The sequence below is a fragment of the Trachemys scripta genome, chromosome 6 (genome assembly GCF_013100865.1).
Source record: "Trachemys scripta elegans isolate TJP31775 chromosome 6, CAS_Tse_1.0, whole genome shotgun sequence".
NCBI classification, from domain to species: Eukaryota; Metazoa; Chordata; order Testudines; family Emydidae; genus Trachemys; species Trachemys scripta.
Window position 1 is genome coordinate 47,870,472 of NC_048303.1, and position 22,619 is coordinate 47,893,090.

Here is a 22,619-nt window from a genome sequence, read left to right on the forward strand (position 1 = left end):
TTGAAATAAGCTGAGACACACAGAACAAACATAAGCTGTTTTGTGGAATTTTTAAGAGCACAAGCTTTCTAAGTATCCATAAATATGTTGTGACAATTGGATCATTTTTGTAGTAGTTTACCATAATACAAGGAAAGAAAATATCCTGAATATTTCATCAAGAACTACTTCACACTGTTGTGTTCGGAATATTTTAAATAAGAATATACATTGGTATAGTAATAAATAAACAAAACAAGCAAAGCAAAAAGCACAATTCTCTCTGGGCAAGTAATATTTTTCAAATAAGAAGTCTTAAGTGCTGAGAATCATGGAAATATGGGAAACTTTGGGAGAACTTTCCTGTGTGTTCCTTCCTCTTGAGATCATTGTTTGGTGGGTTGAGCAACCCCAAATAGAAAAAAAAAAAAACAGGAGAGAATATTTGTCAGCTAGTGACACAACTAGATTGTTTTTCATGGTCAAACTACTGTGGTAGGGACTTCATGTCTACGCTGTTCTAGTTCTTATATCATTCCCATCACAGTATTTATCTGCATGACATGGTATCTGAGGGTACGTCTACATTACCCACTGGATCGGCAGGTAGTAATCGATCTATCGGGGATCAATATATCGTGTCTCGTCTAGATGCAATAAATAGATGCCCGAACGTGCTCCCTGTCAACTCCGGAAGCGGGAGGCGGAAGAGGAGTCGACGGGGGAGCTGCGGCCGTTAATCCTGTACCGCAAGGACGCGAAGTAAGTCAATCTAAGATACGTTGACTTCAGCTACGCTGTTGTCATAGCTGAAATTGCGTATCTTAGATCGATCCCCCCCCCCCCCCCCAGTGTAGACCAGGCCTGAGTGCCTTCGCTTAATATTTAGATACCAGGGCTACTGGAGGGAGTAGCATATGCGGGCATATGTACCCCAGTATTTGGTGGAGGCTTTTTACAAAGGGGTGTAGGTAAGAATTTAAAATTTTGATCCATATGATTTATTCATTGCCCTGTGCCCAGAGTATACTTCATAGGCTCCCGGGGTAGGCATGCCCGCATATGGTATGAGCACTAACCCAGGCGGCACAGCTGCATGGAGACAGTACAATGTTTATAAAAGATCGTCCAAGGAAGCCAGAAATTTTGCTAGTCGCCCAAGAAATGCTCCCTTCACTCCCCGCCATGTCGGAGCTGTGTTTGCTAAGGGATACGTGACATGTACTAGGCTCACACCTGTGCACACCGCTGTCCGCGGAGCTTTGCTCTACCAACAGTCCCCGTTCACGTACGGGGAAGGGGAAATGAAAACGCGAGGCGCGCCTTTGCATGCCGCGTGCGCCTTTACACTCGCGCCTTGCTTCCCGGCTGGAGCACCACAGGGGCTCAGAACGTGCCCGTGTAACTCGCACGGCAGCACGGGGCTGCGCCCAGGGCAGGGGGCTGTTTTGTCCCGCGGCCGGGGCGCGTTCCGCGGTAGGGGCAGACGTAAGGCCGGTCTCGTGGCAGAAACTGCACCTAGTTGCAAAAGGGGAGGGTTCCTATTTGTGTCGTCACACCTGTCTACGGGACCCAGCTGCAGCGTTACCGCAGCGGCCCCCGCAGGAGCGCCGGAACCTTGGCCCCGCCCCCTGCTCCTCTTCTGCCCCCGCCCCCTCGCCTTGTTCTGCCTCTTCCCCCTCAGGCTCCACCTCCCGATAGCCAGGCCGGAAGCTGGAGTCCGGATGTAGACAGTGAGGTGAGCAGGTTCCCCCAGCCCCCCCCCGCGCGGAGCTGGGCCGAGCCCCCCTGCGCCCCCCCCCCCCCCCCCCCCCGCGCAGCGGGGCCGCGCCCCCCCGCGCCTCCCCCCCCCCCCCCCCCCCCGCGCGGAGCTGGGCCGAGCCCCTACAATTACAACACTGTGAAATTTCAGATTTAAATAGCTGAAATCATTAAATTTACTATTTTTAAAATCCTATGACTATGAAATTGACCAAAATGGACCATGAATTTGGTAGGGTCCTAACAATAAGGTTTTGACCCCCCACCCCCAGCAGATATGGAGAAGGGGGTAAAACCTCCTCTAAGAGAATCTCAGGATGGGGATGTGTAACTTGTATTAACACAGAGAGCAACTGTAAATGTTATTTTATTTTAATATTGTTATTGATAAAATTTCCTATTTTTTCCAAAAAGTTTTCAGTAATCTCTTGAGTGTGTGACTCTCTATAGTGCTATCTGCTGAGGTTAGTAAACATTTCCCTTTACATCACTCTCTCTCCACTTTAATGATGCAAAATATTCACAGACAGAGCTGTGTCCTAAACGGTGGCCTGCACCACATGAAGCCGAGGGACATGAACAAGAGGGGCCAGTGGGGCTGGTGCTTCCCCCGCTCCCCGTTACAGCTGCCTGAGGCGGCTTGCAGCTGTGCTAGCCAATATGCCTTATCTGCCTTGTCCAAATAGGCAATGTCAAACACTCCGACTGTAGGACAAGGGGATCCCACACTGAGGCCCCCCAGGAGCACCAAGCTTGGTGTGCACTACCAGGTGCTGGTGAGCTTGGCACCCCTGCGGGGTGGAGACTGGTGACTGCAGACCCCCTTGAATTGCTCCGTCCAGGTTAAAACAGTCCCCAGCCCCACCTGCGACCAGCACAGCTCTGCTTCTGGTGAGTGACGGGAAGTGCAGAGCAGCTTGCTGGGAAGTGTTTTCAGTGTGGTTGTCTCTCCCTCCTTGCCTGTGGGTCTCTACTGCACTGGAGGCCTGGTCCCGACACCCTGTCTAATATGTGCTTCGCTGTTTGCCTGAGCCCTGCCTGCCCCCCACACAGGGAGGGGGCTCTGGCCATCAACAAGGGCCATGGTGAGGCTTGGGCAAGCCCCACACAGTGTTCCGTTGTCCCTTTGGGAAATATAGTCACCCAACCCTGGGGGCTCCATGCTGCACCAGTGGTGAGTGACTCTTGTGGGCTGCGGCCCCCTGGAATCTCATGTTCTGCGCGGTCAAATCCCTCTGCATGGCTGTGAAGTCACAAGAGGCCATTCTGTACTGAGGCTGTGTGTTGGTGGGGTGCTGGGCTCGTGGTGGCTGTGGCTTGCCTTGCTCCCTCCGCTCCCCTGCAGAGGTACACAGGGCTGCACTGAGACCGGCTGCTGAAACCTGGACTGGGATCAGGCCCTAAACGCTGGGCCCTGTGACTACCTCAGGCCTGCTGGGCTCTGCATCCCTGCAGTGTGGCGGCTGGGACTAGCTAATGCCCAAATTGTGGGGTGGGGGTGCTGATAACCTCGCTGCTGAGGTTGCTTCCACACCCCCTCGCCCGACCATGAGAGTGGCTCCAGCACCTCATGCTGCTCCCTGGGGAGGAGTCTGTGTGTGTGTGGGACTGGGTGGGCCAGATTAGCAGTGCCACACCCTTGTCCCCTGGTGAGCAGCCCTATATCTGGAGCTCTGTCCCCAGGCTGGGGAAGGCAGCACAGTCTGGTACCTGGGGAAGGGTCTGCTGGGAGCCCTACACTAGTGCCTTAGGCCAGAAGGACCAGATTAATCTTTTGTGGGCACTACCCCTGCTTGGTGTTTTCCCACCACTTTCACCAGGTGGGGGGGGGGGGAGAGGAGTGGGGCCATGGGGAGGAGAGGCTGAGCAGGGGCAGGGCCATGAAGCTTGGGTAGAATCGAGAGCGGGACCACGGTCCCGGTGCTGAGGCCCCTTCTGAGTGTGGGTCCAGCGCCCTTGTAAACCTGGTATTGTAGGCTAGGGTTACCATACGTCCGTATTTTCCTGGACATGTCCGGCTTTTTGGTTCTCAAATTGCCGTCCCGGAAGAATTTCCAAAAAGCTGAACATGTCCAGGAAAATAGGGAAGCATGATAAACCTAGAGTTACCTGCAGGAGCTGCGTGTCTGGGATGCTCGCCCAGCCCCAGCTAAATGTGTAACCCACTTCCCCCCGCTTGCGAGGGGACACTGCGGCTTTGATGGGCACCGGCCAGCCAGGAAGTGATGTCATTCCTCTTCTGGCCCCACCCCAGGGTGTGGCGCTGTGGGAGCGGGAGCCATGCGGGCCGCTGTCTGGCCCTGGGCACGGGCCCTATTGATGTGCTGCTTCCCTGGCCCTGGGGCTGCTGCCCAGTGGGTCCCCGGCTGCTCTTCTGGCCTGGGCTGAGTCCTGTTGCTCAGCTCGGGCTGCTCCGTGCGCTGCTGCCCCAAGCCGCTGTCCCCGTGAGTACCTGCCCGCAGCCAGCCCCCGTCTCCAGCCCCTGCCATACCCACTGCTCGCAACCAGCCAGCCCCACACCCATAGGCGCCAACTTTACCCGGCGCCAGTGGGTGCTTGGGCCCCCTGGTCTCCAGCCCTTTCCCCAAATCCCCGGCCCTGCCTCCTCTCCTGGGCGTGCCACATTTCCCCTTCACCCCCCTCCCTCCCAGGCTTGCTGTGAATCAGCTGTTTCCATGGCAAGCCTGGGAGGGAGGGGGGAGGAACGGTGGCACGCTCAGGGGAGGAGGCAGAGCGGAGGTGAGCTGGGAGTCGGGGGGGAGGGCCGCAGGAAAGGAAGTAACCCGGGGGGGGGGGGGTGGAGTGTCCTCTTTTTTGAATGTTCAAATATGGTAACCCTACTGTAGGCCAGGGCTGTGCTGCAGAGGCACAGCCACAGCCCTAGCCCTGGGGCCATGCCACAGTAGCTTAGACATCTCCTGTGTCAACGGGAGGGGTTCTCCTGTTGCTGTAGTTAATCCACCTCTCCCACAGGTGGGAGCTAGGTGCACAGAAGAACCGTGCTGTTGGCCCAGCCATATCTACACCAGCGGTTAGGCAGACCTAATTGTGGCACTAAAGGTGCAACATTTTTCACAGCCCTGACAACGTAGCTAGTCGATCCAATTTTTAAGCATTCAATCTGGCCCAAAATTGGCTGAAACAAAAGTGTAGATTACACAAAAATGTGATGGTTTAGTTCCACCCACCCACCCAGCAGGGCAATAACCTAGTGGTCCCCGATGCTTGAGCAAAGAGACTTCTCAAGCTGTGGTACAAATGTAGAATTTTGTTTTTCTTTGGTTGGTGCCTTATGAGGTGATTTTACATGATTGCTCATGTAATAATAATATTAACATTATTAATAATGTTTTGCAGAGTAGTAGGTCTCAGAGTCCCCTATCTTAAATTTAAATTTAGTCCTATCATGCCAAATTTTGTGCAAACTGATAAAAGTCATGTACCCTGCCCAAAAGAACAAGTGTGACCTTCTGTATTTGCTTTAAAGGCTTGTAAAATATTCCAGAAAAAATCATGACCAGGTGGGCCCGTACAAGTACCACTCATAGCAAAAAGCCTCTGGACGCTACACCATGGGAAGATATGAAAAATGGATCCACCAGTGGAACAGTGAGGAATAAACAGCAAAATTATTCAAATACACTTTCTTTAAAGAATGATCAAGTGAAGAAGAAGAATAAAAAGAAAAAGGACTATTTGAATGAAGATGTTAATGGATTCATGGAATACTTAAAACAGAGCTCACAGGTTATACATAATGGAAAGGTGAGAGCAGCAGACAGCCATGAGATGAGGGAAGAAGTAGCAACAGCCTTGAAGAAAGATAAGCGTCGGGAGGGAAGAAGATTGAAGAGACAAGAGATGAAGAAAAACACCATGGTAAGATCTCTGTCCTGTTCTGCCCTTTCTCTTCAAGTTTTTGTTAATAAGTGTATTCTATGATTAAGCTATAAGTAATATAGATAAAGAGCACTCTTTTTTCAACAAATTGCAAACATTTGTAGAAAAGTCTTAAAGCCTGCAGAATTTCAGTGTAACTAATGTTAAGTGGCTCGCCTGTTTGGAATCCACAAAATGTACCAAACTTACTTTTTGAAGGAGGATGCACTCCTTCTGTAATGATCAGCTGTTGATCAGTGAATGCCCAGTGTGAAATTCCTACATACACCTTTGTACAATCTTATAGATGGGTGAATAATGCCTATAATATTGGAGCTTGATCATCGGTTTTGGATGCGGGTCTGTGACAACTATTCTGTGGTTTGCTAGGCAAATTGGATTTATCCCCATTATATTCTAGGAATTTTCCCCTTAAGGCTGACTGTCTTAAGATTCATAAAGTGCTTATTAGACTGGAATTTTGTGGTCTTGCTTTTAGTGCCAGTTATTGAATCTTAGACCTTGAGATCATTATATGTCTTATTGGGCATTGATGTGACCTTATTTTAAAGATGTAAGGATCAAAACTTATCGTGATTCCGAAGTCTAAAACTAAACCTTGCAGGTGTTCTCTTACCCTAAATATGTGTCTATGACACAGAGATTTCAGGTAACTTTAATTTTAATATGAAAAGTAGTTTTAAAGAAAATAAAATTCTGTTGGAGGTAAATGCTGATTGTGTGGTATTAGCAGTAAGCGTATCCTTTTAAAATATTCTTGTCTGTAAAAATACACAGCAAAACATATGTAATGAGTTTCCATAGTCAGTTTAGTAATCCACATTTTATTTTCGAAGGTATGTTTCCACTGTAGGAAGCCTGGCCATGGAATTGCTGACTGCCCAGCTGCCCTTGAAAGTCAGGATATGGGTACTGGAATCTGTTATCGATGTGGATCTACAGAGCATGAAATCACCAAGTGTAGAGCAAAAGTAGATCCAGCTCTTGGTATGTTTTAACATCTACTTTTCGCTCTTAAAGGAAGTGCTTTGTAAGGGTTTTCTGATCACTGAGAGAGTTTCATTTTTGGTCAGAAAGTTTAACAGTTTTGAGGACATCCACTTTAACAGGTAATGCTTCCACATTACTGCAATATTGATTTATTTCTGTAAAAACACTGTGATATTATCTGTAACTTTGGTGTGAAGGTTTAACATGCATCTTAATAGAAGAACAATTGGAATCTTACAGGGGAATTTCCGTATGCAAAATGTTTTATTTGTGGTGAGATGGGGCATCTGTCAAGGTCATGTCCAGATAATCCTAAAGGACTGTATGCTGAAGGTGAGTATAATTATTGCTGTAAACCAAACATTTGCCCTCTTATAATGGTGGTTAAATTTAGCAAAGAACAAGGTGGCAGCTGCCAGGTACGAGAGAGTGTAGTGAACAGAGCTCCTTGTAAGAGGTGTACTTTGTGTAGAAAAAGTATTTGACAACTGTAGAGTGTCTAGTGCATATCTTCATTAGCTAGTGATTGCCTCAAGTAACTGAAAAAAGAACAGGAGTACTTGTGGCACCCTAGAGACTAACAAATTTATTAGAGCATAAGCTTTCGTCGGCTACAGCCCACTTCTTCGGATGCATATAGAATGGAACATATATTGTGTGTGTGTGTGTGTGTGTTCCATTCTATGTGCATCCGAAGAAGTGGGCTATAGCCCACGAAAGCTTATGCTCTAATAAATTTGTTAGTCTCTAAGGTGCCACAAGTACTCCTGTTCTTTTTGCGGATACAAACTAACACGGCTGCTACTCTGAAACCTGTCAAGTAACTGAGCATGGGAGCTAAATTTAATTTGAAATTCAAAAAGGGGGTGTTCTCAATGATTCTACAAAGGAAAAAACCCTTTGTATTTATGTACACAATGCATTGAAATATACACCTGAAGAAAGAGGGACACTCTAAACTTGTGGGGAGGAAGTGTATAGGCTCTTTTGACTAGAGAGACATTTTAAAAGCTAAATGCGCTGTTCTGTCCTCCCATTATATGTTGGATACATGGGTCTCTTCAGGTATTCCATGGCTGTTAGCCAAACAAAAGTTATTACTGCACTAAAATTCTATGTTTAAATATGTGATAATGCTGCAAAAGAATAAGGAAATCAAAGTAAAGGCAGACACTGCCTTTAACTTGTGCTTTTGGATTGTAATTAATTCGGCCTGTGACATCGCATGTAGATCTGAAACATGCAGTACCTCTGCATCCTGGTAATTGCAACATGCTCTAAGTGAACCCTTTATTCTAGAAAAGGGACAACCTCAACTTAAATCACACTTCTGTCTGAAGTTGTTTAACGAAAGAGAGAGATTAAAATAGTCTTTTTTTAAATTTGATAATCCCTTTTTGTATTTTTAACTTTCATTTTGCGGTATAATCAACTAGTTTATGGATCTTTCACACAGTAACTTGGCAAAAATAGAAAAGTGACTGTAAAATCTCAGGTTAGTAAGAGGACTAAGTCAGATGTATTTAAAATTGCTTTTAACCTTTTTTGAATTGACTAGATCTCAAGTATATGTTGCTCCTTTAAAGGCCGGATTTTGTCCTCAGACATCCACATGCAATTCTCATTAACTTCAGAAGTAGTTGGTGCATGCTGGTATCTTGGAACAGAATTTGTTTTCTTAGGAACAATGTCAGAATTTCAAATAGCTACTCCTCAATATTTCTAGGCGAATATAATTCAAATGACTTTTTGCAGTAATATTAATACTGGATTTGTATGTATCGTTCAGCATCCATAGATATGAGTGCTTTACAAAAGAGAGTAAGAATAATTATTCCTATTTTATAGAGGGAAAACTGAGGCCCAGAGGTCAAATTACTAGTCCATGCTCACAAAGCAGGTCTCCTATACGCTGGACCATGTCTCAAGTTAACTTGAATTTTAGTCTATGAAAGGCCTCTGAGTTAGTCTCTAGAGGGAATTTTTATCTTTATTTATGCTATACCTTTGGAAAGATAGAGATATATAATTATATTATATATTATATTTTATATATATATACACATATAATTTGTTTAACTTCTAAATTTTCTTGTTTCAAGTGAAGATCAGTTTTTATAACATGTTGACAAGTGATTAAAATATGCATAATGCTAAAGCAAATATTATTTCCAGTTGTTAAGAAATAGCTTTGGATGTTGCTTTCTTAATAGGAGGCTGCTGCAGGCTTTGTGGATCTGTGGAACACTTTAAAAAAGATTGTCCAGAAAACCAGAACTCAGGTGAGATCCAAGGGAATATAGCTTGCATGTCAAAGTTTTAAAATATAAAGATAAATTATTCTGTTATGATGATGAGACCTATAAAGAGGGCTTGAAAAATACTCACCTAGTAGCAAATATGAAACTGTTTGGGAGGAATGGGGAGTGTAGGCGGATAAAGTAAACAGCAGAAATTGACAGTTTTTATTACAAATGGTTCTAGCCCTTAACACATATGAAAATAGTGTTCCAAATATAACATGAATGTGAACCAATAGAATGCTGTCTTCCTGAGACAAAGAGTGCACCAATGCCTCTACTGTCTCCAGGGGCTGCCAGGTGAAACTGACAAAATGATCATTTTCCTGTGGGTAGCAGTGAAACTGAAAAAGTCAGTTTCAGAGTGGGAAAGCTTTGAGTGGCATTTGGGTAGTGGAGCTATTTGAGGAAGAGGATATCTCCAAAAATGGAGACTAGGGATCCTCCCTGCCCTACAGCTGTCAGGAAAGAGCGGGTCTGATGAAGGGAGAATAGTGGGTCCTATAGACTTCTCAGTAGGGAGAAAAGAGGAGATCTCTCTGGTTGCTCTAAGGATGTTTCAGACTAGTTAAGGCTGATATGAAAGATCTGGCCCCTGAGCAGGGTCTAGGGACTACAGCCTGGTATAAATCCAATAGCTGAGGTTGGAGGAATGGACAGCTTACTGTGGTGGTGCTCCTCGACTGCTGCTGGTAGTGGTTGGGGGAAGATACTTTACTAGTCTCTGGCTAACTGTTTTAGTTCTGTGCTAAAGGTTGTAGGTTAGCCCTTCTAAACCCTCCAAATTCTGCCAAAGTTAGTGTTTGTTCAAATATCTGGAAAAAATGAGTTGAAAAATATCCTTACATTGTCTACTGATAACTCTGAAAAATCATCATTAGGTTTTATTTTCATTTACTTTTCTTTTCCCCCTTACTGACCAGTGTTTGTTTATTATAAAATTGTCTGCATCTGGGAGATAAGGTTTAATGATCATGCAGAGAATGGAGTCCAGGTTCCTAATTTCTAATAGCTGTTAGGCTACTGCTTTGTTTTCTGAATATCTGTAATAGAGACTACAGGAAGGTGAAATTACAGGAGAGGGATTGTATGTTGTTATAGTGACTCAGTAATTTTGAGTTGCACGCATCCATTATTTCCACTTCCTCCTCCAAAAGCCTCTAGTGCCATTGGCTCTAAGATGCTGTCAGATCTCAATCATCAAATCCAGTTTCCTTCACCAGGATCTCTCACAATCTTCATCCATCACTACAAAATATATATCTCTTGATCATATAAATGTTATGTCTATTATTCTCAGTGTGCAGGTAGTACCTTTACGCTGGCATCAGATGTATGTGAATGGCTGAAGTGTTCTAGTTCTTGAAGCATATTTTTGCCAAATAGGATTTGTTGGGGTTTTTTAACTGGTGTATGATTGTCAAAGATTTGTCGTGTAGAAGGGGCACTAGTGGTACTTGTGGTAATTTGTTCATTAATTTTTTCCAAAGGTTAGCAGGCAGTACAGATTTTTGTTAGATGTAGCTTAAACAAAAGCCACTTCTGGTAATGTAGAACAAAAGAGATGTTTCTTTAATGTTGGGGAGATCTGAAATGATTGATTCCAAGGCTCAAACCAAACCCATGTCACATAACAGACCTCCGTGGAGTGGAGTTAATTTTTCAAGAATCTGATTCCAACCCACTGAAAACTAAAACATTGAAACTGCCCAGTTCTAACTTTAAAGACTGGCCCAACCTGGAATGGGTTGAGGCAGTCCTAGCTTTCACAAGAAAGAATTACACAGAAGTAAACAGGATATGGAGGCACAGGTAAGGCTTTGTCTACACTATAAAGTTTTGTCTGCAGAAGCTGCCTTTTGCCAATCAAATAGGGGAGGTGTACACAGTACAAAGCTACTTTTGGTGGCAAAACAAAACCACCTCAATGAGAGGCATAAAGCCTTTTGTGGCAAAGTTAGAGCGACAAAGCATTAGTGTAGACACTGCTATTTGTTTTGACTACAGAACTGGCTTCCACCAGTATCCCACAATGCCTAGGAGGACGGCTCTGCTCACTACTTTGATCTCTGCCCTGCAGGCATGCGCCCCTCCCTTTCAAAGCTCTGGGGAAGTATCTGACAGCTGAGCCTGCTGCTCCCTTTGGGGAACAAAGAGCAAATCATTACCTGGAATGCTCCTGTGCTGCCCGGCTCTAGGAACTCGGCAGCAGGCAGACTGCTGCTGCAGGGCGGCGGGTGTGTTCAGGGTGGGACTGCTGTGCTGCTTTGACATTCTTCAGCAGGCTCAGGATGCTGCTCCCAGCAGCTGAGGAGGCTGTGGGAGAACTTGGAGGGAATCACAGAACCATGGGCAGGCAGGTAGAGCGGACTGCTTCAGGAGAGACTGCTGTGCTGAGCAGAGCTGAGGGCTAATGTGAGGAGGGTGTTCCCCCCACTGCCTCAGATACGTCAGTAGCCTACTTTCTCCCCTGCCCCAGGCACACCACTCTCCTCTCCTTCCCCCCACACCCTTCAGTTGAAAAAGCAGCTAACAATCTACTAGGATGTTCCTGGAATGGTGGGATTAAGAAATCTGCATCATGTGATGCTGTACCTGCCCCATGAGGCATTGCAAGCCCTTCCCAAAGCACCCTGCTGCCAGTTGCACAGTGGGATACTACCACAGTGCACTGCTCTCTGTGTCGATGCAAGAGCTGTTAGTATGGATGCACTCTGCCGACACAAGGAGCTAGTGTGGACATGCAACAGCGGTTTTAAGTAGAGCGCTTTAATTAAAGCGGCATAACTTTTACCGAGAAAACTTTGTAGTGTAAATAAGGCCTAAGTGTGAGATCTTCTAGGGCGAACAGAATCTAGCGAGTGCTACTGAAAGCTTGCCTGCCTGGAACCCCACTGTGAGAGATGCACATGACTTGGAAGTGCAGTTCGAAACTTCTGAATAGCTGTGTATATTGGTACTGTCTATACCCCATGTCCATGCCCTTGTGTGCTTCTCTACCCCACGTCCGGGTCTATTAGATTGCAGTTGTGATTGCTATGCTGTTCCTTTTGATCACCATAAGTAGTGAATAGAGGAACTCCTTAATATATTTCAGGTCATTGTTTTTTCTTTGATTTGTTTGTGGGATGGTCAGATAGTGTTAAGATTTTTAGTCCCATTGGATATTTCGTTTCAAGGCTGAGCAATTCCCACACTCTTGTGGACCTTATTTAAGGTGGCCAAAGCCAAGTCTATCCACTCCAAGTAGTGCCCCCTCTTCTAGTGGCATTGAATCAGTCACCAACAGGCCTACTCAGTGATGACACAGGAGGATCACATTCCTAGTTACAGTTCTAGCCCAGACCATTTTAGAGGGGGTTGTGAGTGTGTCCTACGGCCCAATGGAATACAGGACTCTCCTAGATACCATGCCTATCAGGGTGTCATGGTATTGGTGTCTGGACACTCTTTGACACTGCTGGTGTTGATGCCTTGACAGTGAGCGCAACTACATTGCCCATACTGATATCAAATGCTTATGGGTTGATGGGCTCAGGCTCTGGAGCCCTGATGTCAGACTCCTGCTGTCTAGTGCCTCAGCGGCAAGTTCTTCTTTTATGTAGTTGTTCTGCACTGACTCGTCAGGAGGGAGTCCTGAGGATGTGGGCAGGATACGTATGCAGCCCTAATGGCTGGGTACTGTTCAGACATTCTGACCAAAGTGGTTGTATCCCCTACAACATGCACTCATGCAGGCAACAGTCTTGGGTTACTTCATTTCAGTAACCATTTTTTATATACCATGAAAGAACACAAAATTTCTGTCAGGCTGGCACACAAGTGGAAACTGGAGCAGTTTCAGTAGGAGAGAAGGAATTTATAGTGAATAAACAGTGGTGCTCTGTGAACCCTTGTGAATGACAGACTATCACTGTATCAGTGGCAACCTTTAGTTGATGAATTTGGTTTTCATTTAGCAGTATTGGTATTCATGTATGTCAGAAGGCAGGAGAGCAACACTAAACAGTGTGCTTACCCCATGCAATTCCTATGCTGCAGGAGATATGACAAATATGAGAGTTTTAGTGATGAGACGCCTACTCCTTGAAATATATAGCTTCTATGAGATATGTAATGGCAACTGACAAATGCCATTTTGAATGCAGAAGTACACTGCATATCCCATCTAGAAAAATATGGATCTCTCTCAGGAGACTAAATTATATATATGAAGCTGAATTGGAATTATCTATGGTTGGAAAACACATCCATAATGAAGACTGACAGTTAGATGCTGTGTAATTTCACAGGAGACCTGTTAGAACTAACACTGATATTTAAAAACAAGCACTGCTGCTTACAAAGCTGTTAGAATTCACTGAATCTATAATGATATGCTGTGGATAAGAATGAAAAGAGAAAATTTTGTAATCAGTTTGCATCATGCAAAGTACTCTTTGTGAGTGGGATAAATAAGATAACTGATACTCCCAAGACTCAGGGTTACAGTCAGTTACTAAAACACACACCATTTCCCCTGGTGACTCTTATTCAGATGCAGTTAGGGTATGCCAAAGCTGTTTGTTACTTGTTTTAGACTGGAACTGCCACATATGCACTGAAATTAGTATAGGTTACTGATAACTAACTGGTCCATGTAATATTTTCAGCATATTCTGACTAGCTGGCCTCCAAAAATTGAACTGCTGTACAGAAGAGAAATATAGCATGCCAGTGTGCTAAGTTTTTAGGAGGGGTATGTTAACTGGTATTGAATGGAGTAAAGTGTGGAAAGATGTTCTCATGATTAAAGATTGTCAAGAGATCAGCTGTGCCACAAACTTCTTGCATGACCATTGGCAGATCATTTCTGCCTTAATCTCCCAATCTATACAATGGGGATGATATTTACCTACCCTCTAGGTGTGCTAAGGCTTAATTAATGTTGGTTAATTACAATGAGGCCTTTGTGGAAGGTGTTGGAGGGAAAAGAAAGTATTATAGTTAACCCACTTTGGTGATGATAGGAGAGGGCCTAATTTGAAAATCTTGGTGAGTCCCTGCTGAGAAAATATACCTTTATATAGTGTGTTCTATGTTTTGGGTTTTTTTTAAAGTTACAATATTTACTGAACCCTAATAATGCTTTGGGAGATAGCTGAGTTTGTAGAATAGAGGTTAAACAACTTGCCTAAGGTCATGGAGAGAGTTGTTAAAGCTAGAATTAAAATGCAAGACATCCTGATTGAGAGAATGTGGCCCAGTGGTTTAGTCACAAGACTGGTCAAAGTGAAAATCTTGGATATAACAAATAGAGTTTTACATAATCTTTTTTGCCTCTCTTGCTCCACAGATCAAGCAGTAACAGTTGGTCGATGGTCCTATGGAATGAGTGCAGATTATGAAGAAATTCTAGAGAGCCCTAAACTACAAAAACCAAAAGTAAAAGTACCAAAAATTGTTAATTTTTGATAACTGCTCTCAGACTACATTAAACATCATTTGTCTTCTGAGTGGTCACTGAGTTATACAACTGCAAGATAAAGCTGGGTTCCTTAGGCCAAATTCAGCCCTAGCATAGTGGGCATAACTCCACTGACACCTACTTGCATTGATTCTGGCTTCAGTAAACTAGCTGGATTGCAGTTGCCACATGACTTCTTGTGTATTCACAATTTTCTACAAACCCCCTCCCCTGCCAACCTTAAATGGTGATCACTTAAAAACCTAAACAATGCCTAAGTGAAGGTGTCCTGAGGAGAGAAGTAATACAGCAAACAAATGTTTTTTTAAAATGCTGTCATAGTTCAGGGCTAATTGCACCACTGGCCCCTCTCCAGTCTCTCTAAATGTGCTCATTAAATCGCAGACTTCATGCTTTCAACTCTCCAGGGTGGAATCACACGATTGGGGATCAGGGCTGCCATACTCCGTGTACCAGCCATTCTCATCCCTACAGGTCTGCTTGCGTTCAGCATAGGCTCCTTAAAATGAAGTATTGTTTATGAACCCGATCCTTCAGCGAAACAAAAAAAAGGCCAACACATATGAAACCTCAATTATGCAGCTTCACTTACTGTCCCCAATAACACCTGGATAGTCAGTTACTCTACTGGAAAACTTCTAGAAGCCACCCCAGATTTATTAATGCTTTACACACAATGGTGGGTCCAGAACCACAAAATGTATTTGAATGGGAAATTTGACTTTTCAGTAGTGTGCTATCGGTGCCAAGACCGATTTAATGCATTCAGTGTGAAATCTGAATTGCTAAAGCATTTACAGACAAAGTACTTCTGTGCATCTTAGAAGGTGCTTAAGTGTGCCTTAAAGGGTGCTCAAGGATCCCTGTCTCATCAAAATCTTAGTGTGATTCAGAACTCTAATTATGAGACACTGTACTAAACTTTTAAAGTAACTTTGTCATAGTTAATCTTTAAAGGATAATTATGTAGTGATCAAGATGTTCACTTAACTTCCTATTTTAACTTATCCTTTTATGAATGTGTTATGACCCTGCTTGAAAGATGGCATGGCTTAGCAAACTCTTTTGGGCCAAGCCATGGCTTGTTGCTGCCTTGGAATGTACGGTTTCTTGTGGTAAATCAGAATACACAAAATTATTGTTTAAATGCTTCCTTATTTATACATTTTCTTAATATATTTTATTAAAATAGGTCAATTTTAAGTTTGAATTTTCTATCATGGTAGCTGAATTTTTCCTAATGATTTCCCTGGTTCTGGTCTTATTCTTCCACAGAATAGCTTTCCTTTTAATGCATCTTTGGACTATGCCTATCTGGACTTTAGGAAATAAATGCTTATGCATCTGGCTCATCAGCCTCCATAAAGTACATAAATACGGTTTGCAAAAACCAAAGAAAACCAAACGAACCCAAAATGGAAGTAAATACCAGTAACCTCCTCATACCTTTATAGCAGTTAACTACAGAAACAGCAGGGAGGGAAAGCACAGAAAAAATACTAGGTTGAATCTTTTAAAGGTAAAAACAGCTTTGAGATTTCAGCAGGTGTATTGGTATTTGGGGTACAGTACTGATGCTGGAGTGGCAACTGTGAGAACATTACAAATGTAGTGGAAGTAGATGGTATATAGCAGAACTTTATGCATTCCCTATGCAAGGAGCAGCTAAAACAGCCTGAGGTTTGCCTAGATTTGTGCCCCCTGCTGTCATAGTCCCCAGGAGTGTTTCAGTAGTGGGGAAGGGACAGGGCACAGCACTGCTCTGGCTATATCTACTCACGTTCCCAACATGTCCCTCCAGGCCCATTCCTTCACCAGAGCTATCTAGCTGGTGATGGGCATCACAGAGCTGAATTGGCATCTTATAGGGAACTGTGCTGGGTCTTGAGTGGGGCCATGCAAACACTTTGCAGAAGCACCTCTGGTGTAATGTGGCTGTAGCACAAAACTGCATTCTCTCTCTCTCCCCCTCCTCACTAATAATTGAGCACTCCCACTATATTATACACTAGGCAAATGCAAAATTAGAAGAAGTAACCAATGTTAGTTTTAAATCAGTGCTTCAGTGGGCCAGGAGCACTCCTGTGTGGCTGTTTAAAGTAAGAAAGTGGATAGTGTAACGGTAACCTACAGGAAGCACTACTGGATGTTTACGGATCTATTTCACTTCTGATGTAAGTTGGAACAATTCCTCTCTGCTTAAGGCAGTAGTGACTGGTGTGTGAAGTCACCAAATGCGTAGGCAGTTGTGGAGCAAGCTGACAGTATCAATGGGAAACATCTATGCAAGAACTAAAGAACCCCTAAAGACTAGATTTTGTAGGTTCTCTGCCTGAGATTCAGGGTACCTAGACTGGACTGGGAGTCACAAGTTGCTGGGCCTTTTTGGCTTTTGTATAGTCAGTGCAAAGGGTTTCTGGGACACAGCTTTGACTCAACACTTAGAGCCACATTTTGACATTAAAGAAGCCCTTTGGTGTGGTTCACGTGGGATTTGGGGGGGAAAGGGGGTTGGTCCCTTCCTCTTCCCCGCAAGTTTCCTCCCAGTTCTGTGAGATTTCCCAACCATGTTTTTGCTACCCACAGGTCATTTATAGACAACTACCCACAGCTAGGTGCTATAGTGGTGCCTTGCACTCAGGTAGACTCCTTACATCTTCTATCACTGTGCAAGGGGGTGCAAATTAGTGTAACAGCTGTGTGTGTATGATGGGTTGGGGGGGTAGAGATAAAACCACCCAAATGACTGAGAATGAGCCTAAGAGTAACATTTTTTGAGGGCTTCTCAGTCTGATTTTTCAAAAGTCACTGGGCCCATATTCTCAAGGCTAGTGAGTTAGGTGCATAAATACTTTTGAGGAGCTGGGCCTGGGTGACTTTGGAAAATGTGTCTCTCATGTGGAGTGGCTATAAAGAGACCTAAAGGAGTCTACTTGAGTGTAAAGTATTCTGAATTAGTGTTAGGAGACCAGATCCTAGCTCCTGTTCCATAGTGCAAAATGGGGTGGAAACTGGTTGCATTTGTGAAGATGGGGATTTTCCCAGCAGGGAGAAGATCCCATCAGGACCAGAGCTGATGTAGCTGATACCTATGCCAGATGCTCCTACAGCTGTCAACATAGGGGCTGGGGAGGGGGTGTGGCTCAAGTACTGTGTGTTCTGGCTAGTCCAAGCTGCTGGACAGCTCCTTAGGAGACTTGCCAGACAGCCCCATGGCTGCTCTAAACTGCTCAGGGCATAAAGCTGGGATGAAGATCATGGAGCAGTAACCAGCTCCCTTGTATTCCCCCTGCCCTCCCATCTCTGCTACCTGCAACAGAGGAGCTGGGGACAGAGGTACCAGTAACTATTCCCTGTTTTCTGAGGGCTTAATCTAGCTCTAGTTGAAATCAATGGGAGTCTTTCCGTTGACTTCAGTGGGCGCCGGATAGGGTATTAACCGCTCAGGTCTGAATGCACCGAAGCATAAGCTTCTAATGTAGGGGCGGGCAAACTTATTGGCCTGAGGGCTGCATCAGGTTTCTGAAATTGTATGGAGGGCCAGTTAGGGGAGGCTGTGCCTCCCCAAACAGCCAGGCATGGCCCAACCCCCCCCTGCGACTCCTGCCCCATCCAACCACCCATATTCCCTGATGGCTCCTCCGGAACCCTTGCCTCATCCACATGCACCCACCCACCCCTGTCCCCTGACCATCCCCGTAATCCCTGCCCCTGACTGCCCCCTGCCGACCCATCCAACCCCCCACTCCTTCCTGACTGCCCCCCGGGACCCCAACCCCATTCAAAGACCCTGTTCCCCACCCCCTGACCACCACCACTCTGAACTCCCCTGCCCTCTATCCAACCCCCCCCCCCCGCTTCCTGCCTCCTTACTGTGCTGCCTGGAGCATTGGTGGCTGGCGGTGCTACAGCTGCACTGCCCAGAACACCAGGACAGGCACCCGTGCNCCCCCCCCCCCCCCCCCCCGCTTCCTGCCTCCTTACTGTGCTGCCTGGAGCATTGGTGGCTGGCGGTGCTACAGCTGCACTGCCCAGAACACCAGGACAGGCACCCGTGCCATCCGGCTGGATCCAGCCACGCCACTGCGCAGCACAGAGCACTGGGTCAGGCCAGGCTCTGCAGCTGCGCTGCCCCAGGAGTTCGCAGCCCCACCACCCGGAGCATTGCGCTGGTGGCGCAGTGAGCTGAGGCTGTGTGAGGGGGGGGCTAGCCTCCCAGGCCAGGTAGGAGGGTCCTGCGGTCCGGATGTAGCCCATGGGCCGTAGTTTGCCCACCTCTGCTCTAATGCAATCCTGAGGTGCACCAACATGATTCCTGAACTTTTATTCTTTAAATCCATTCAACGGTATTGATTCAGACTAAGGACTAACTGCCAGCAGTATTCCATTTTTTTAATTTCAAAGCAGTTTAGAACAAAAAGCTGCTGAAACCATCATTCCTTTGTCTATAATTTAACATGGCCAAAATAGTTTATTCATCGTTATTATTTATTGGTCTATATTTTTTCAAAGCTATAATATTAATACCTAGCGCTTCCCTGGCACTTGTCAGCGGTAGACCTCACAGCACTTTACAAAGGATGAAAGCTTCATTATTATTGCTATAGCCCAGAGCAGATTTTTAGAACTGAGTTTAGAAGTGTTTGTAATAGAAACTATGTCCTCATTTATGCCTGGGCAACTCCACCAAATTCAAGTGAGTGGTATAAATAAGAAATTGTCTCCATTCTATTTAAAATTAAAAATATGAATCAATCAATTCCTAAATCAGTGGGAATTGTGAGTGCTCAGATTCTCTCAGGATCAGGGCTGAAATGAGGTGTGTGGCGTAAAGTAAATATTTCAGTCTGGTAGATTGGGGTTCTTAACCTTTTTCTTTCTGAGCCACCCCCCCCCGCAACATGCTATAAAAACTCCACCGCCCACCTGTGCCACAACTGGTTTTCTGCATATAAAACCAGGGCTGGTATTAGGTGGTAGCAAGCAGGGCAGTTGCCTAGGGCCGTGCAAAGCTAAGTTGCTTGGGCTTTGGCTTCAGCCTCGGATGGCGGGGCCCCACGCTTCAGCCCTGTATGGTGGGGCTTTGGCTTTCTGCCCTGTGCCCCAGTGAGTTTAATGTTGGCCCTGCTTGGCGGCCCCCCACTAAAATTTGCTGGCGGCCCCAGACTCCTGGTTGAGAACTACTGTAGTAGATGATATAGATATTGAGAATCCTCATGTTTGCCTGCAGCACTTAATGTTTTATGATAATCTTTAGAGCTCCCCTGATACTTTACTTAAAACAAAATACTGTAAATCTTGCTACTGTCCATCTCCAAGAACCTGATGCATGCAGAAGCGGTGTCCTCAATGGATTTTGATGAGCCAGTGAGATTTGCAGCAAGGTAAGGCAGAACACCAGAGGTAACTTGGTTAAAGTAAGACACCTGGGTAACAAATTAAAAATGAAAAACTCAAAACTTGAGGAACATGAAGGCCATTTTCTCAGAATCTATATCAGCATCAGTCCCTGAGAGGATTTTAATACAAAAATAAAAGCACTATGAAGGCAATATTAACTAGAAAATAATCACCTTTTAAAAAGTATGTTCGTGATCTTAATGTCTCCACATCAGCTAACTGCTCAAGCATGTGCTAAATGTATACAGCAGCGTAGCAGCGAGCAGAATTTGTTCCATCATCTCTAACTCGTTAAATACCTTTGTTTTAGAAACACAAATGTTGGCTGAAGAAAGGCACTTTAGACCAGTTAGAGTACCCAAACATTTTCATAATACATGTTCTTATATAGTAACCTTCCCTTCAAAGTGAACACGCACGTTCCTTACTCTCAAAGTCAGTGTAATGCTTATAATTTAACATCTTAATATCCACAGGAATTCCAGTGTTTAAGCAAATTTGGGAATAAAGTGATTCCTGCCATTGTGTCACTGGTCTGTTTCAGACAGTGCACTTCAATGAGATGATGCACGTGTAATACTGGAGGGACAGCAGATACCATTGTGACTTGTAAAGCTGCTTACCGTACAGGAGTTGTTGCCATCACTATGGATCAGGAATCCTGCACATAGGATTTCACTTCTGCAATAGGTTGGAGAAGGTGGCACAGATGTCAGGGTAACTGACCTCACAGCTATTATGTAAGGGTCACTGTAGGGAAAAAAAAAACAAGCTGTAAAAAAGTACGTATGAGTAACTTGAATTATATTAAATGTAGTTTACTGTCTTTAAACCATATAAATAATTATGACATATTTTCTATGAAAACATTAAACAAATTAAAGTTTCAACCACAGCTGGCCCATGTAAGAAATGAGAGCCCTAAGTGTGGTTTGGAGTGGCAAGCTTATAAGAGGGAGTGCATGCCCCTATTGTGTCTAACCAGCCGGTGTATGCAAAGGGGGTTGCAGTGAATCCTCAAATTGCTCATTAAGATCACTGACAAACAGTGCCAGGTGAAGATCATAAAGCTGATGGTCCAAAACAGTAGTCTATCCAATTCTTATGGTCTGCAATAATATCTTTACTACATTTATTATTCTCGGACCTGTCTTCTAGATATGCATGGTAATAAAGAGTTATAGCTCCAAAGGTTTTGCACCAGCTAAACTTGAAATTCACTTACTCACCCAGTCTTACAGGGCTGTCTTCGAGACACAAGAACTACAAAATCTTTGGATTTATCTCCATTCACTGATGGCGATGTAATGTGATATATCTTCTCATCTTCATTCACATTGTCTACGACCTCACAAGTTCTGCAAGTACATTTAATATGCCATAGTCAGGACAGTTCAGCACCTGAAGTGTGTAATAAGCTCTCTTAAAAAACACTGCATCAGAAAGAACACCTTACCATTTTAATGTAGGCTGTTCAGTTTTTCTTTGGATGTTTGCATGTTAAAACTAGGCTGGAAACTAATTTGCAGTTCAGTTGGGCTTGTGCCACAAATAATGTTACTTTTCTGCAAAAGGGGGCCCAACAGCAAGTTCTCAAAGAATGGGGGTGTGATGAAACGAAGTGAAAGAGCCTTTTTCTTTACAACGCCTCACCTATGGCTCTGCCCCCCACGCTCTTAAAAAAAAAATCAAATAAAGCTCCAGGACCAGCTGGTGTTGGAGCAAAGCAGTACAAGCAACTCTCTCACATATTGTCAGTTCCTCTTTGGGAAAGCATCAAACTGCATTCGGGGCTATTTTCTAAGTATCTAACTGTTCCCCTGTATCACTGGATTTATGGCTGATTACAACAATCTATAACCCACAACCTTCCCCCCTCCTTCTCCCCCCCCCCCCCAGTTGCCTTTCTCCCCCATTTTCCTTTTGCCCCTATGGCTGGAGGGGTGTTCACAGGCCACTTTACCTTGACTGGTCCCTTGAAATGTGTGTTAACTACTGATGCTAAACAATCTGTTCCACCTTGTATTTAGCTGTGACACTCTGACGACATTTCCCAGCCCTGAAAAAGAGCTCTGTGTAAGCTCAAAAGCTTGTCTCTCCCTCTCACCAACAGAAGCTGGGCCAATAAAAAAGATATTTACATCACCCATCTTGCCACCTGCCCTATCTTAACATACCTGGGAAAGGCAAAGACCCAGGGGCGTGGTCCCCTTACAGCTCTAGTTCCCTGATTAATGAGGATTTTAAAACACTGGCTGAAAGACTGCATGCAAGACTAGAACATTGTCTCCTGAAACTTGTGGGCCAAAATTAAACTGGCTTTCTAAAAAAACAGCTGCTGTGCCTGCAATGCCGCCTGCTATGTCCCTGCAGCTCTGTGGGCCTCCAGACACGCAAAACTTGAATCTATTTCAGTCTTTTTAGAGGCAGAAAGAGCATGTGACAGAGCATTTTGGAACATTCTCTTTGATGTTTTTGCATGAATTTGGATGAGATGTTGTAGTCCTCCAGTAGCTCAAAATTTTTTACTCTCATCCTAAAGCATCTGTACTAGTTTTTATTCAAAGTTGTTGAATGCACTGTTTAGGAATAGCCGCCTGCCAGGGTATCCTTACTTGTTCTCTTCTTAGAGCCACTAGCCACTTACCTTAGTGATTGACCTTTCTTTCAACATAAAAACATAATCCTCACTCCTGGAGGGGAATCCTGCATGACTGCACAGAAAATGCCCCCCTCCCCGCAGAATTCCTGTGCTTCCCTGCAGAAAACGGCAGGGAAGCCACGGGGGGGGGGGGGGGGGGGGGGGGGGGGGGGGGGGGGGG

The 22,619-nt window shown here is 44.9% G+C and overlaps 2 protein-coding genes across 4 annotated transcripts in view; one reads left to right on the top strand and one right to left on the bottom strand.

Moving 5' to 3' along the window:
- The first annotated feature begins 1,633 nt into the window (after positions 1 to 1,633).
- On the top strand, positions 1,634 to 15,544 carry ZCCHC9 (zinc finger CCHC-type containing 9). Of its 3 annotated transcripts, none has more exons than XM_034774207.1 (7): positions 1,674 to 1,717; positions 2,151 to 2,204; positions 5,228 to 5,619; positions 6,477 to 6,627; positions 6,871 to 6,963; positions 8,844 to 8,912; positions 14,266 to 15,544. In XM_034774207.1, the coding sequence occupies exons 3-7, from the start codon at positions 5,254 to 5,256 to the stop codon at positions 14,382 to 14,384; spliced, it is 798 nt and encodes a 265-aa protein (XP_034630098.1). In that variant the 5' UTR covers positions 1,674 to 1,717; positions 2,151 to 2,204; positions 5,228 to 5,253; the 3' UTR covers positions 14,385 to 15,544. The 3 variants fall into 3 exon arrangements, with proteins under 3 accessions (XP_034630100.1, XP_034630098.1, XP_034630099.1); XM_034774208.1 differs by having other exon boundaries at positions 1,686 to 1,717; positions 2,155 to 2,204; XM_034774209.1 differs by lacking the exon at positions 2,151 to 2,204 and having other exon boundaries at positions 1,634 to 1,717.
- Positions 15,545 to 18,602: 3,058 nt separating this feature from the next.
- Positions 18,603 to 22,619, bottom strand: part of ACOT12 (acyl-CoA thioesterase 12) — a 45,620-nt gene continuing 41,603 nt past the window's right edge. The window contains exons 13-15 of the mRNA XM_034774629.1: positions 21,027 to 21,155; positions 20,421 to 20,547; positions 18,603 to 19,823 (exon numbers count right to left, since the gene is read on the bottom strand). Coding sequence (XP_034630520.1) covers positions 19,674 to 19,823; positions 20,421 to 20,547; positions 21,027 to 21,155 — 406 coding nt within the window. The 3' untranslated portion in view covers positions 18,603 to 19,673. The remainder of the gene's footprint in view (positions 19,824 to 20,420; positions 20,548 to 21,026; positions 21,156 to 22,619) is intronic.